Source organism: Leguminivora glycinivorella, chromosome 15 (genome assembly GCF_023078275.1).
Source record: "Leguminivora glycinivorella isolate SPB_JAAS2020 chromosome 15, LegGlyc_1.1, whole genome shotgun sequence".
Taxonomy (NCBI): Eukaryota; Metazoa; Arthropoda; class Insecta; order Lepidoptera; family Tortricidae; genus Leguminivora; species Leguminivora glycinivorella.
The window spans coordinates 7,654,669-7,667,956 of record NC_062985.1 but is presented as its reverse complement, the minus strand read 5'-3'; the positions used below and the strand labels follow the sequence as shown (position 1 = coordinate 7,667,956).

The 13,288-nt window shown below is 37.7% G+C and overlaps 1 protein-coding gene across 1 annotated transcript in view; it reads left to right on the top strand.

Moving 5' to 3' along the window:
• The first annotated feature begins 582 nt into the window (after nt 1-582).
• The window catches only part of LOC125233850 (protein unc-13 homolog B), a 463,752-nt gene continuing 451,046 nt past the window's right edge, over nt 583-13,288 (top strand). The window contains exon 1 of the mRNA XM_048139988.1: nt 583-740. Coding sequence (XP_047995945.1) covers nt 719-740 — 22 coding nt within the window. The 5' untranslated portion in view covers nt 583-718. The remainder of the gene's footprint in view (nt 741-13,288) is intronic.

Here is a 13,288-nt window from a genome sequence, read left to right as displayed (position 1 = left end):
GCGACACAATACTTATTACTGTACATATTTATTGCAATAATTAAGGATGTTAGCTAATAACCAGTCGAATTATTTGGATATTTTGTTGTCGTTGGCTTTAAAGTGATTTTATGTTAATTTTATATTTATTTTCTTTGTCAAAGATGGTAATTTGTGCAATTTATGATAAAATAAATAGAGTCAATATCTATATCTTATATTAGAAAACTCTATTTTGCTTAACGGTAATATTTTTATCAAGAGAGACTGATTCTCCGCCTTCAATATTATTAGAATGCTATTATAAATACCGTTCCTAACTTAACCGGACTCAAGTTAAGGTACAAGTACACCGAATCGTTGCAACTCACTGAACATAAAACGTCAATACAAGCGAAGGGATGACCTAATTTCAGGGCCGGATAAGGGTCAGTGTACCAACCATGGAAACTGCATGAGGCCCAGGACAGTGCAATAATTGCATCAAGTTTAACCGGGTCCGATCGATGTGAGGGTATTTACCTCTCCGGGCGAAAATAATCCGGTGATGTCAGAGGCGTAGTACGCTTGCGCGGCCGGTGGCGAGTAGCCGCCTAGCCGGGCGTCAGTCGGTCGCCGGCCCGCGTGAATCGGGCGCGCGAGTCGAATAATGCCGCCCCGCGGCGGCCGGTGAGGCGGCGGCCCCGCCGACCGCCCCGGGTCGACGGGCCGAGCCAGCTCCTGAGACAAGAGCCTCACCATGTCTTTGCTCAGCGTCACAGGTTCGAGAATGTTCCACCTGGAGTGCCCGCTCGCACTGTCTTGGGCCGTGTTTTGCTTTTAGTGCAGGAAAACACTGAGGAACACCTTTAGCCCAACGGATCGAAATTGCTGCAGGATCTATACAATGTTTTATTATTATGCATTTGTGTAGCAGGCACTCCAGGTTACAGTCAACAATGTTTAAATCTAGTGTAGGTACTTAGTGTTTTGTATGATATTCATAAAGGAAAGTTATTACCGAGGCGAAAGCCTTGAGTGTTCGCATTAAACGCCTGTGAACGAGGGAAACGTGATGTTTTGTTTTGTCCTGGATTTAACCTGGATGTACGGCAAATGGTTTTGTTAGCGGGTAATTAAAATCCGTAGTGACGGGCAATGTGCGTCTGTGCTTTTAGTTGTGACTGAATGTGTATGGTTTTTATAATTTTAGAATTTATTTTGTTATTTTCAACATGGTTTGACGGTGTGACCCATTTTTAACAAATGTAATGTTATTAAATCCGTATATATTTAATTACATTACATTGCTGCAAATTGTTTTAGTCCAAAATAACGTTTTGATATACATATACATATGTCTTCACGAACACGTATTACAGTTAACTTGTTATGTGAACTCTGCTCAGGGTAAGAAAAAATACATGGACAAATTCACAGATTTTTCCGAGAACGTTCTTTTTTTTCTGCTCTTAAGAAGATTGCCCGACTCACACATATGAAAGTTCAACCCAAGAATTCACTATAAAAAATAGCGTGAATATTTCATGGTTTAAGCCTAAATCCCAAAACGGTTAAGTGAACATTCATGTCGTGTCCAGAAACGGTTGACTGGTTTCAGAACGAATGGTGGTATAATTTGATGTAATATTTCAATTTTTGTTACCGTTTTCCTTGTTGTTAAAAGTATAAAGGGATAAGGGGAATGTAGGATAACGGTTTTGTTTACGAAATAGGTAAATAGGATAAGGTTTACTATGTTGTTAACTTTGATTTTTAGGATTGCCTTCCTCGTGTATTGTAAGTAAGTAAACACTTTATTGTACAGAAAAATAATACAGCACATAATATTTAAAATAAAAAGTTTCAGTACAAAGGCGAACTTATCCCTTTAAGGGATCTCTTCCAGTTAACCTTTGAGCATTTGAGGGAGAGTTTGAGACGGTAGACATCCACATAATACAAAAACTACAAAATAATAACAATACATTTTTCATTCCTTAGTCTAACACGCAGTATATATTAATAAATATATAAATAATCAATAAATATTTAATATATATAAAATATATATATACTACTTACAAAACCGCATACAATCCCTGTCTCAGTTTGTGTCGTCTTCGCCAATATTCGGCTTTGAAAGACTCATCCGGCAACCTTCAAGTTCTATGAATATGTGACGACCGGTCTGGCTTAGTGCGCAATGACCCTGTCTGCTAAGACACGATCCTGGGTTCGAATCCCGGTAAGGGGATTTATTTGTGTGATGAGCACAGATATTTGTTCCTGAGTCATGGATATGTATAATTTTATAAGTACATATAAGTGTATGTTTATCTATATACGTATGTATATCGTCATCTAGCACCCATAGTATGTAGGTACAAGCTTTGCTTGCTGTGTCCCCACGATATTGATTTATTTATTTATTAAAAATGTTATATTTTTAGCCCCTGACACAAAAACGAAGGGGTGTTATAAGTTTGACGTGTCTGTCTGTCTGTTTGTCTGTCTGTCTGTGTGTGTGTCTGTCTGTGGCATCGTAGCTCCCGAACGGATGAACCTATTAAGATTTAGTTTTTTTTGTCTGAAAGCTGAGTTAGTCGGGAGTGTTCTTAGCCATGTTTCATGAAAATCGGTCTACTATGTCGCGGTCGGGGGTTTTTTCAAAATTTTAATTTTGTTGTTAGGTTATTTTAATGTGTAGTTGTATTAATTCCAACATTCGAGGAACTATAGCCAATATCATCAGATGCTTATCGCCATGAGTTTACTGTTAATCTATTATATTGATAACAATCGTGTTTTATCTCGCTTTTAATCTACTTTCCAATATGTTTCATTGTGTAACAAAGGCTAGAAAGGCTCTGTTTTTACATGGGCCTGAAAAAGAGCAGGTGTAATTTTTTAAACATATTTTTTGAAGTTTGTAATGTATTCACTCTTTGAGACATTTTCAAAATAACCCAGTTTACGAACTAATCTAAATGCATCCTATATGTACAGTCTACCAATTGGAACCCTAGGCTAGGCCACTCTAAGTAGTTACAACCATGTCAAACTGACAAGCAGTAAGAGTTTTCTTTCATTCTGATTTATAAAGTCACTATGACATAGTTCTATAGTGGTCTAGGGTTCCAATTGGTCCACTGTACTTATAAAGAAGTTAAGGCATCATATGAAGCATGGTGTAAGATAATTATAGTCACAGTATTTTGACTGCTGAATTGTACGTGGTTCCGTACTTGAAGGGTCCAAGCGTCCTTTGAATTTCTGTCTAATTCCCTTCTGTCTCATAGGTACTCGTAAAGCCATATACTTCACATAGACAAGCTTCTATGTTTGACGACCGGTCTGGACTATTCGGTAGTGACCCTGCCTGCTACGCCGGCGTTCTGGGTTCGAATCCCGATAAGGGCATTTATTTGTGTGATTATGTTTTCTATGTATAAAAGTATATATATAGTATGTATATCGTAGTCTGAGTACCCACAACACAAACCTTCTTGAGAAATGAAACCGATCATATTTTTTGTACCTAAGTGTAAAACCATTTAATATGTAGTTTGATAATCTCGTCTATGTCTACTACCAAGTCATATATGTGGTGCATATTTAAGTAAGCTTTTGGTGACCCTTCCTCCTTCTGGTATACTTATTACCTTGGTCAAATTATGGTAACATTGCCAAGAATAGAATTTTTTTATTTTAGAGATGTTGATCACTTGATAGTTTTTGGATAGTAAGGTCAACCAATTAGATTCCTAGGCAACTGTAGAATCCTGTCTTATTGACACCGTGTTCTATTTGTCACATTGACGTACTGTACAAACGTTCTACTGACATCACATTGACGTTTACTGCACAAACGTCATTGACGTTTACTGCACAAACGTTCTACTCGTACTTACAGCCTAGGATTCAAAGTAGTTGATTGACTATCAGCTGCAAAAGTGCATGGCAAATTTATCAATGAATTCATTCATAATTTCTCCTTGCACTTTTGCAGCTTATATACTTACATACTCACACTATTCGTGGAACCGACATGTGAAACCTACGCTTGAGATATCTGTAAATGAAAAATATTCGATGCCTATCTTCATTCACACTACAAGGTTATTGTTTTTATATCGGCTAGGTCAAATATCCAATAAAGCATCATATGGAGTACCGGCGTTGACCGATTCAGTTATCGAAATTGTTAATCAAAGCTCACTTATCTATCGATTGACGTACACTGCTGAATACTTCTGCGAAATGCGGGCTAGATAACCAGCGCGTACATTGCAATGTCAATGCAATGTGATACGAGTATACTAGCCATACAAACATCAAGAAAAAGGGTCAAGCATCACATGAAACTGCTGAAATTTCAGCGCCACGCTTAGCTTGAATCTTAAGTTAGTGCAAACGAATGTTAAATACACCTTTTTGCGCTTTATTGAAGTGAAACTTCTAGTGCGTCTTCCAACTAACAGAATTCATGAAAATAACTATCGTAATTTCACGACTTTACGTAAGTCAACCGTGAAACAATCCAAGTTGGCGCCTGTAATGTATGGGATGTGGGTGCTATATCCTATATCGGATCGGATAATGTAAAAACACACTTAGTTGTAACTGGTTCGACTTCGTATTCTGGAGGTCGCAGGTTAGAATCTCAGAAAATGTAAGTTTTTGTATTTTAGCATGCCAGCCCAGTATTGAAAAAGAACACATTACGAAGTTTCGCTTCTTCCGGTCGGAGGGACTCTACGCATATTTTTTTTATATTGAGGCATATAACTCATTCATTCAATGTTTACTGAATGAGATAGACACTGATAATTCACCTGCTGTAACGAAAATCTTTCGTACATTTTATAAATCCTTGAGGTAGGCGTCTTCATCAACATATTTTAATTAGCTTCCTTCTAATTTATCAAATGTAATTTGTATAACCTTAATATAGTATTTCCTTCCTTCACAGAAAAGTCTGTTTAATATCAAATTATATTTTGTACTTAAGGTGCATTAGGGTAATTCTGAAAGTCGTCTTAACTATTACGAAAGTCGCATAAATTTACGCAGTGTCTAGGTACAATTAATGCTGTAATTAGTGACTGTGATGCTGAAAGTGTCTTTATTCTGGGTGATTTTAACTCGCATCCCAACGAGCCTTTTTGTAATGAACTTCTTAATTATTGCTCGGACCAATCGTGGATCTGTGCTGATTTTGATAAACTTGGCATGTATTCCAGTTGTTATACTTACATTAGTGAATCTCACGGGTGTAAGAGGTGGCTTGATCATTGTATTGTTACAAGTGCAGCTTGGCCTACCATTATTGATGTATATATTAAGTATGATGTTTACTGGTCAGACCATTTTCCACTCATAGTGAAGTGTAATTTGGGCTCCGTACAGCCAAAACAATTTATCTATTATCAAAGTAAAAATAGTGTTCTGTGGGGAGAGAGAGATATAGAGGAAATTGAGCTGTATAAAAATAAATGTAACTTGTTACTAAAGAATATTGACTTTCCCCAGTCTCTGTCCCAATGCTGCGATGGTATGTGTCATAACTTGGAACATAGAAATATAATTACCAAATTGTACTGTGATATTATTAGTGCTCTAAGTTTAGCTTCTATAACTTCTAAAAGTAAACTGTGTAGAAGGCATAGAGGTAGGCAGATCATGGGTTGGAATAAATATGTGGCTGATGCCCACAGGGAGTCTAGGAGTAAATTTCAGATGTGGCAACTTTGTAATGAGCCCTCAGCGGGTCCAGTGTATGAAGAAATGTGTAGTAGTCGACGCAGGTTCAAGGCCAAACTAAAGTGGTGTAAGTTAAACCAAGAACAGATAAAACTTGATAGGCTTGCTTCATGTCATTCCGATAAAGACTTCCGTGCATTTTGGAAACAAACTAATAAACTTAACATAAGACCTGGACTTCCTGTGAGTATCGAAAACAGTACTGAGCCGAAGGTGATAGCGAATAAGTTTAAGGAACATTTTTCTGTGAAGTCACCATTGAACTGCAGTGCTGCGGTGCCTGATGCTGGGGCAGCCATGGCCGGGGTGAATGTTACCAAATTTTCTGCTACGAGAATTTCTCAGATTATTAATAGCATGAAGAGGGGTAAGTCTCCCAGGCATGACGGCTTGAGCATCGAGCATCTCCAGTATGCAGGTGCTCATCTGCCTAGGGTTTTGGCTATGCTTTTTTCCTTTTGTATGAGTCACTCCTTTATGCCAAGTGAGATGACTAAAACAATTGTTGTACCTATCGTTAAAAATAGAACGGGAGATGTATCTTGTATAAATAACTACAGACCTATCTCACTAGCTACTGTTGTGTCTAAAATATTTGACAGTTTACTTAATGCTGAGCTTGATAAGTATTTGCAACTTCATGATGCACAGTTCGGGTTTAGGCCCGGCCTGTCCACCGAAAGTGCTATCATATGCATGAAGGAGACTGTTAAGTATTATACTAATAAAAATACACCTGTTTTTGAATGCTATCTTGATTTATCAAAAGCTTTTGATCTAGTTAATTATGAGCTTCTGTGGAAAAAGCTTTTTGAGGCAAATGTACCTAGAGAAATAGATAACATAGATATGATAGAGAAAACATAGATATGTTTTTAGGCATTGGTATACTAGTCAAACTAATGTTGTTAAATGGGGTGATGCAATGTCTGATGAGTATGGCCTTGAATGTGGGGTTAGACAGGGGGGCTTGACTTCCCCTAAATTGTTTAACTTGTATATAAATGCACTTATCGAGGAGCTCAGTAGCATGCATGTCGGCTGTCGCATACAGGACACAAGTTTCAATAACATTAGTTACGCAGACGACATGGTGCTGCTGAGCCCCTCGGTAGGCGGGCTTAGGAAACTGTTACTAGTCTGTGAGCAATATGCTAACAGTCATGGTCTTAAATATAATTGCATTAAAAGTGAATTAATGATTTTTAAATCTGGTAATAAGTGTCCTGAAGAGGTTCCTCCAGTGTTGCTTAATGGAGTGCCATTAAAAAGAGTGTATGTATTTAAGTACCTTGGCCATGTATTATGTGATGATATGTGTGACGATGAGGATATAAAGAGGGAGCGGAGGGCGCTGGCGACCAGGGCGAACATGCTGGCACATAGGTTCGGGCGATGCACAGTGCCTGTCAAGATAACTTTGTTTAAAGCTTTTTGCACATCACTATACACATGTGCACTATGGGCCAGCTGTACGCAGAGGGCGCTGGGTGACCTCCGCGTCCAGTATAACAATGCGTTCAGGGCGCTGTTGCGGCTGCCGCGCTGTAGTGCATCGGGAATGTTCGCGCATGCGCGCGTAGATGGTTTCCAGGCCATGCTGCGCGCGCGGTGCGCGGCATCTTTGTGCCGCCTGCGTGGCAGCCGGAACAGCCTTCTGGCCGTCTTAGCTGATCGCTGGGATAGTCAGCTCCTCATACACTGGACTAGAATGCACTCGGTGGTGGCCACCTACACATATAACTGAGTGTATGTGGCTGTTACCAAGGCACTTTAATTATAATTAGAATAAGTTTTTAAAAATGTATTTTGCTCACTGTATGGACTTTGGTCTGAAATAAAGATATTTTATTTTATTTTATTTTTATTTTTTTTTTATTATAAAAATCACCATTATTTCCATCATATCAAGATTCCCCTTTCGGAATTACCAGAACATTTCTGTCATTCGGAATTACCCTAATGCGACTTTTATCTTTACTTTAGCTAAAATAATATTTTGAAATGGGATTCACGATATCTGGAGCTCGATTCAAATTTCACATCTTGCTTTAGCTTTGATCGTAAATTGATACCCCGTGTGGTGACGGGTTAAGAATTTCACCACCCCCTTTCTTCCCGTGGGTCTCGTAGAAGGCGACTGTGGGATATGGGTTAAATAGTGACGTAGGCGAGAGGCTGGCAACCTGTCACTGCAATGTCACATTTTCGATTTCTTTCAATCCCTTGTTGCCAAGAGTGGCACTGAAACATGAGTAGTTTCATGTGCTCTGCTACCCCTTCATGGGATACAGACGTGATAGTATGTATGTAAATTGATAAGCTTTTGAAGATATGAATGAAGATACTTGAACATGGTTGGGTGGGTGGTATCGTGGTGAGGTCGTATTAAAACCTTATCAAAATACATAGTAATAAGTAATTTTATTAAAATAATGCGTATGACACACTTATCCGTATTGACCTTATTTTTGTTTGATTGGATTATTTTATATTCATTTGCTAAATATGCATAAGTCGACGTATTCACAGATAATATATATTTCTCCTTAGATGTAGAAGACGACGATCTAATACAATATTATACGGTTTGCCTAATAAAACATCGAAACACTTAAGTATGCTATGTAAATATGACCTTAATCCCCTCTAACAGAAAGTACATATTTCACCCCCACATCGTTACACGTGTTCGTCTCAAACCGTTTGAATATAAAAGCAAAGCGATTTTCAACTTTATCACAACACAAATTCAAGTGATTTTACTTCGTCGAAGCTCTCCATGGCTATCGGAAGTCCCGTGTGCAATAGGTTTTCCTGCTTTCGATGCGACGCTGAAATGAACGACGTTTTACGGGAGGTTTTATTTAAAGCCTGAATTATGCTGCTGTTTTTGATCTTTTCCCCTTACTAGCTCGGAAACACGCGCATTTTATCCACTAGTGGGTAAAGTAATCTGACCTTCAAGAAAGTCAAATTAACTGCTTTAAAATTGATAAAAGTAGGTGAATCTAGTAATAAAGATGATTTACCACCTGTGGAACTACTGGAAGCAGTGATAAACGCATTTTTTGCGTTGTAGTTTCCTCGCTATAGTGAGGGGAAAAGTTTTGTGTTACACTCGGGTGCAAATGTATTTTACTTCTCGTGTGTTAAAAAACTCGCAAGTTCAGGATTCTATTCTCGAACCACTCGCTTCCATCGTGGTTCAACTTATAGAATCCTTTCACTTGCTCGTTTTTCAATTCCACACTCGGCGTTAAAATACAACTTTTCCCCTTGTACAACAATACTATTGTTCGCAAATTATAAATGCAGACATCAATCTCAATGAAAAAATCAACAGTGATCGACCCTGACCAACGTGCCAAAAAATGCGTTTATCACTGCTTCCAGTAGTTCCAAAGGTGGTAAATCATCTTTATTACTGGATTCACCTACTTTTATCAATTTTAAAGCAGTTAATTTGACTGTATTCAAGGACAAATTACTTTACCAACTAGTGGATAAAATGCGTTTTTACCCACTGGTATTAAAAACAAAACACGTGTTTCCGAGCTAGTGAGGGGAAAATAACTATTTCCAACTCCCTTCTTCTTCCTCGGTTCCTCAAGGCTGAGGGTCGCGACTGCATGCGGTCGTTATTTTTCGCACCAAAGCTCTCCATTCCGCACGGTCTTCTGCAGTCCTAATAATAGGAGCCTTTGTTAATCCCTGGCAGGCCTTCTTAATGCTGTCCACCCAGCGGGTTGGTGGATGGCCACTTCCCCGTCCTCCATCCACCATGCCAAGCACAATGCCCATAATGACCATAATGCATATTTTCCAATTAAACGTGTTGAAAATTATATATAACGACGAAACGAGTACAGTCGCCATCATATATCATATCCTTAAACCACAAAAAAATATTAAATAACCACAAAAAACGATAAAAAAAAAGAAAAAGACTTGTCTGTTTTGAGCGACATCAATCGTCAATTGTTTATAAAGAAAGAAAAAAATGTGTCAGTTCACGATTTAATTTTCAACCAGTTGACAAGGGATTCTCTGCAGCTAACCATGAGTTCGTCTCATCCAAGGCAGACATTTTCTACTTTTAAATTCAATATCTGGGCAACCGAGCTTCGCTCGGTTCTGTTTCGTATCCTTGACATGTGTCGCCATCTAGTTCAAAAATGAATAGTACCTACATCGAGCGAAAGAATTCTCAGCCTTAACAACACAACTACTCCACACGAGATGGCGCGCATTTCGCCACAAAAACTCAAATAGTGTATTTTTCTATTCGTTTTAGCCTTGACCTGTGTCGCCATCTAGTGTTTGCAATAAATAGTACTTACATCAACCGAAAGAATTCTGTCTTAACAGTACAACTACTGCACACGAGATGGCGCGCAAAGAAAAACGCATGAAAACTCGAAAATTCGCGTTTTCCGGGACCTAAGGATAAGTTAGACCGATTTTTCACCCCCAAAAACCCCTACATAACAAATTTCTGCGAAATCGTTAGAGCGGTTTCCGAGATCGTCAGTGTAAATAAATATATATATAAATAAATAAATAAATAAATAAATAAATAAATAAATAAATAAATATACAAGAATTGCTCGTTTAAAAGTATAAGATAAATGTTGAGGTCCTTAATTAAGCATTTCTTTTTTTTTTGCCAATAAAAAATTTTTGATTGTTTTAGGGAATTTTAGGTCAAGTGTACTCAGAATCACGAGTACTTTCAATCTCCCTGGGAGACAAAGTGTCCCAGAATTTCCACACATTTTTGCTACCTTCCTCTTTTGTTACCCCATACAACATGTACGGAAAATGGTAACAAAATAAGAAAAAATTGTATGGGACAATTTTTTTAACTGCTAGGATTGAAAAAGCTAGTAATTCTGAGTAGAAATAGCAAATTTTTTTTCAAAAAAAAATATCACACTTACATCACAAATGCTAATTACATCATCCATACTAATATTATAAATGGGAACGTGTGTGTGTCTGTTTGTTTGTCCGTCTTTCACGGCAAAATTGGAACGACGAATCGACGTGATTTTTTAAGTGGAGATAGATGAAGGGATGGAGAGTGTCATAGGCTACTTTGTCTCTTTCTAAACCCCCGCTTCCCTAAAATAGTGAGTGAAAGCTTGTATGGAGCATTCTTTTTTTAGGTTCCGTAGTCAACTAGGAACCCTTATAGTTTCGCCATGTCTGTCTGTCCGTCCGTCCGTCCGTCCGTCCGCGGATAATCTCAGTAACCGTTAGCACTAGAAAGCTGAAATTTGGTACCAATATGTATATCAATCACGCCAACAAAGTGCAAAAATAAAAAATGGAAAAAAATGTTTTATTAGGGTACCCCCCCTACATGTGAAGTGGGGGCTGATATTTTTTTCATTCCAACCCCAACGTTTGATATATTGTTGGATAGGTATTTAAAAATGAATAAGGGTTTACTAAGATCGTTTTTTGATAATATTAATATTTTCGGAAATAATCGCTCCTAAAGGAAAAAAAAGTGCGTCCCCCCCTCTAACTTTTGAACCATATGTTTAAAAATTATGAAAAAAATCAGAAAAGTAGAACTTAGTAAAGACTTTCCAGGAAAATTATTTTGAACTTGATAGGTTCAGTAGTTTTTGAGAAAAATACGAAAACTACGGAACCCTACACTGAGCGTGGCCCGACACGCTCTTGGCCGGTTTTTTTAATTTAACGCGAGCGAAGCCTAGAAAGAAAAGGCAAAAGCTAGCCTATTATAAAAGTTGAGTAGTTATGTACATTATGACAAATGCGCATATTCGTGCTATTTATTACTATTTACTCAAAATAAAAGAATAACTGGTTTCCTGTTCTGTCGATCAGAAGTCACAAAAAACATCTGAGTAATTCTTTCAATACCAATACAAATACGCGTACTTAAAATGAGACCAAGAAAACATTGTACAAAATGTACATTGATTGGTAACATCGTGAAACAAGGAAATGAATAGTCCCCTCCTTTTTGAAGTCGAGCCTTTGATGAGCTCAGTCAGTACCATCACGAGGTGGCTGCCATTCTGTCTCGATAGAACGGCCCATTGTGATGTAAACAGAACAATGTGTATTGTTTTGAATTCATTATATAGTTATGCATATTGTATACTACTATTCTGCCTCAACGTACAGTCAACCAATTGGAACTCTAGGCCACTCTACAACCATGTCAAAATAACAAGCAGTAAGATATTTCTTACAATCTGATTTATAACGTCACTGTGACATAGTTCTAGGGTTTTTTTAGGGTTGAATTGGTTGACTGTACTTAGAATAGTTAAGAACTTTAATATCTATTCGATATTCGAGAAGTTTGTCATTTACTTTCCTGGCAGTTATTCTATCGAAATCTTAAGCATGCTTAATAGCTAAGAATTATATTGTAACAAGTAATAGAAAATTCGTAATTGAACAGAATTCTAGATAGTATTTTTCTAGCAATTAATTAATATTATTGTCCATCCATCAAAAACTAGAATAGCTGTCTTGTTTAGAAATATTTTCAAAAGATTATTGAATCAGTTTTGATAGTAATTGAATTTATAATTTTCATTGTTTCGTCATCAGTTAGTTCCAGAAAATGTGTAATTTTACTAATTCAGAATTAAATGTTTTTGCTCCAGCGAACATATTTTATTTAGGAATAGTTTTTATATATGCCATGTTAGAGCACTAGTCTGTTTTAAACTTCCTTTTATCGGGATGAAATTAAGATTGTCGCTTTTAGGTAAGTTACAGGAAAAAATTCTCTTAATTTTAACAAAGTCTCACGTTTTTGACGATTTGGAATACGTTATTCAATAGCGAAAACGTCAAGGACTGCTGCAAGGCGCTTTTTCCTTTCGCCATGCAATGAATTTTCCGTAACGCGTACGCTATCGGCACAGTATAATAAAGAGTACTATCGAACAGTATGGCCACTCCCGCTCCCCGCTGAAAGCGCCGCCCACCGCGATCGGTTACCTCACACTTACCGCCTGTCAAAATCGCGATCAGTCGACCTGTCATATCTCACTCACACAAGCATGGTACGCGTTCATCTACACTAGCTTAGACTGTGTGCGTTAGGAACGCGCCTCTTTCATATATTTGATCGCCATTGTCCGAGTTGTGCTATCAGGAAACTTTTGAAATACACACAGTAGACTCAGTGGTAAAAGCGTCGTATAATTTATATTTGATTTATAAAACTATGTCTTTCAGTAAATTCGAAATACAATCGGTTTCTCGTTTCTCTAAATCCAGGCCTGAGACATAATTTGCGTGCCGCGCTCACGTTGGTACGTAGGTACATAATAGAATGTGCGATTTATAGAATATTTCACAAAGCTCATACAGCGGTAGATTAATTCAGTAAGTCACCTTATTTATAGACATTGCTTCTTTGAAACATGAAATTTTGAAACAACAACCAAACCAGTAAAAAATCAACAACAACATACAACATACAATCACGCCTGTATCCCATGAAGGGGTAGGCAGAGCACATGAAACTACTCAAGTGTCAGTGCCACTCTTGGCAAATAAG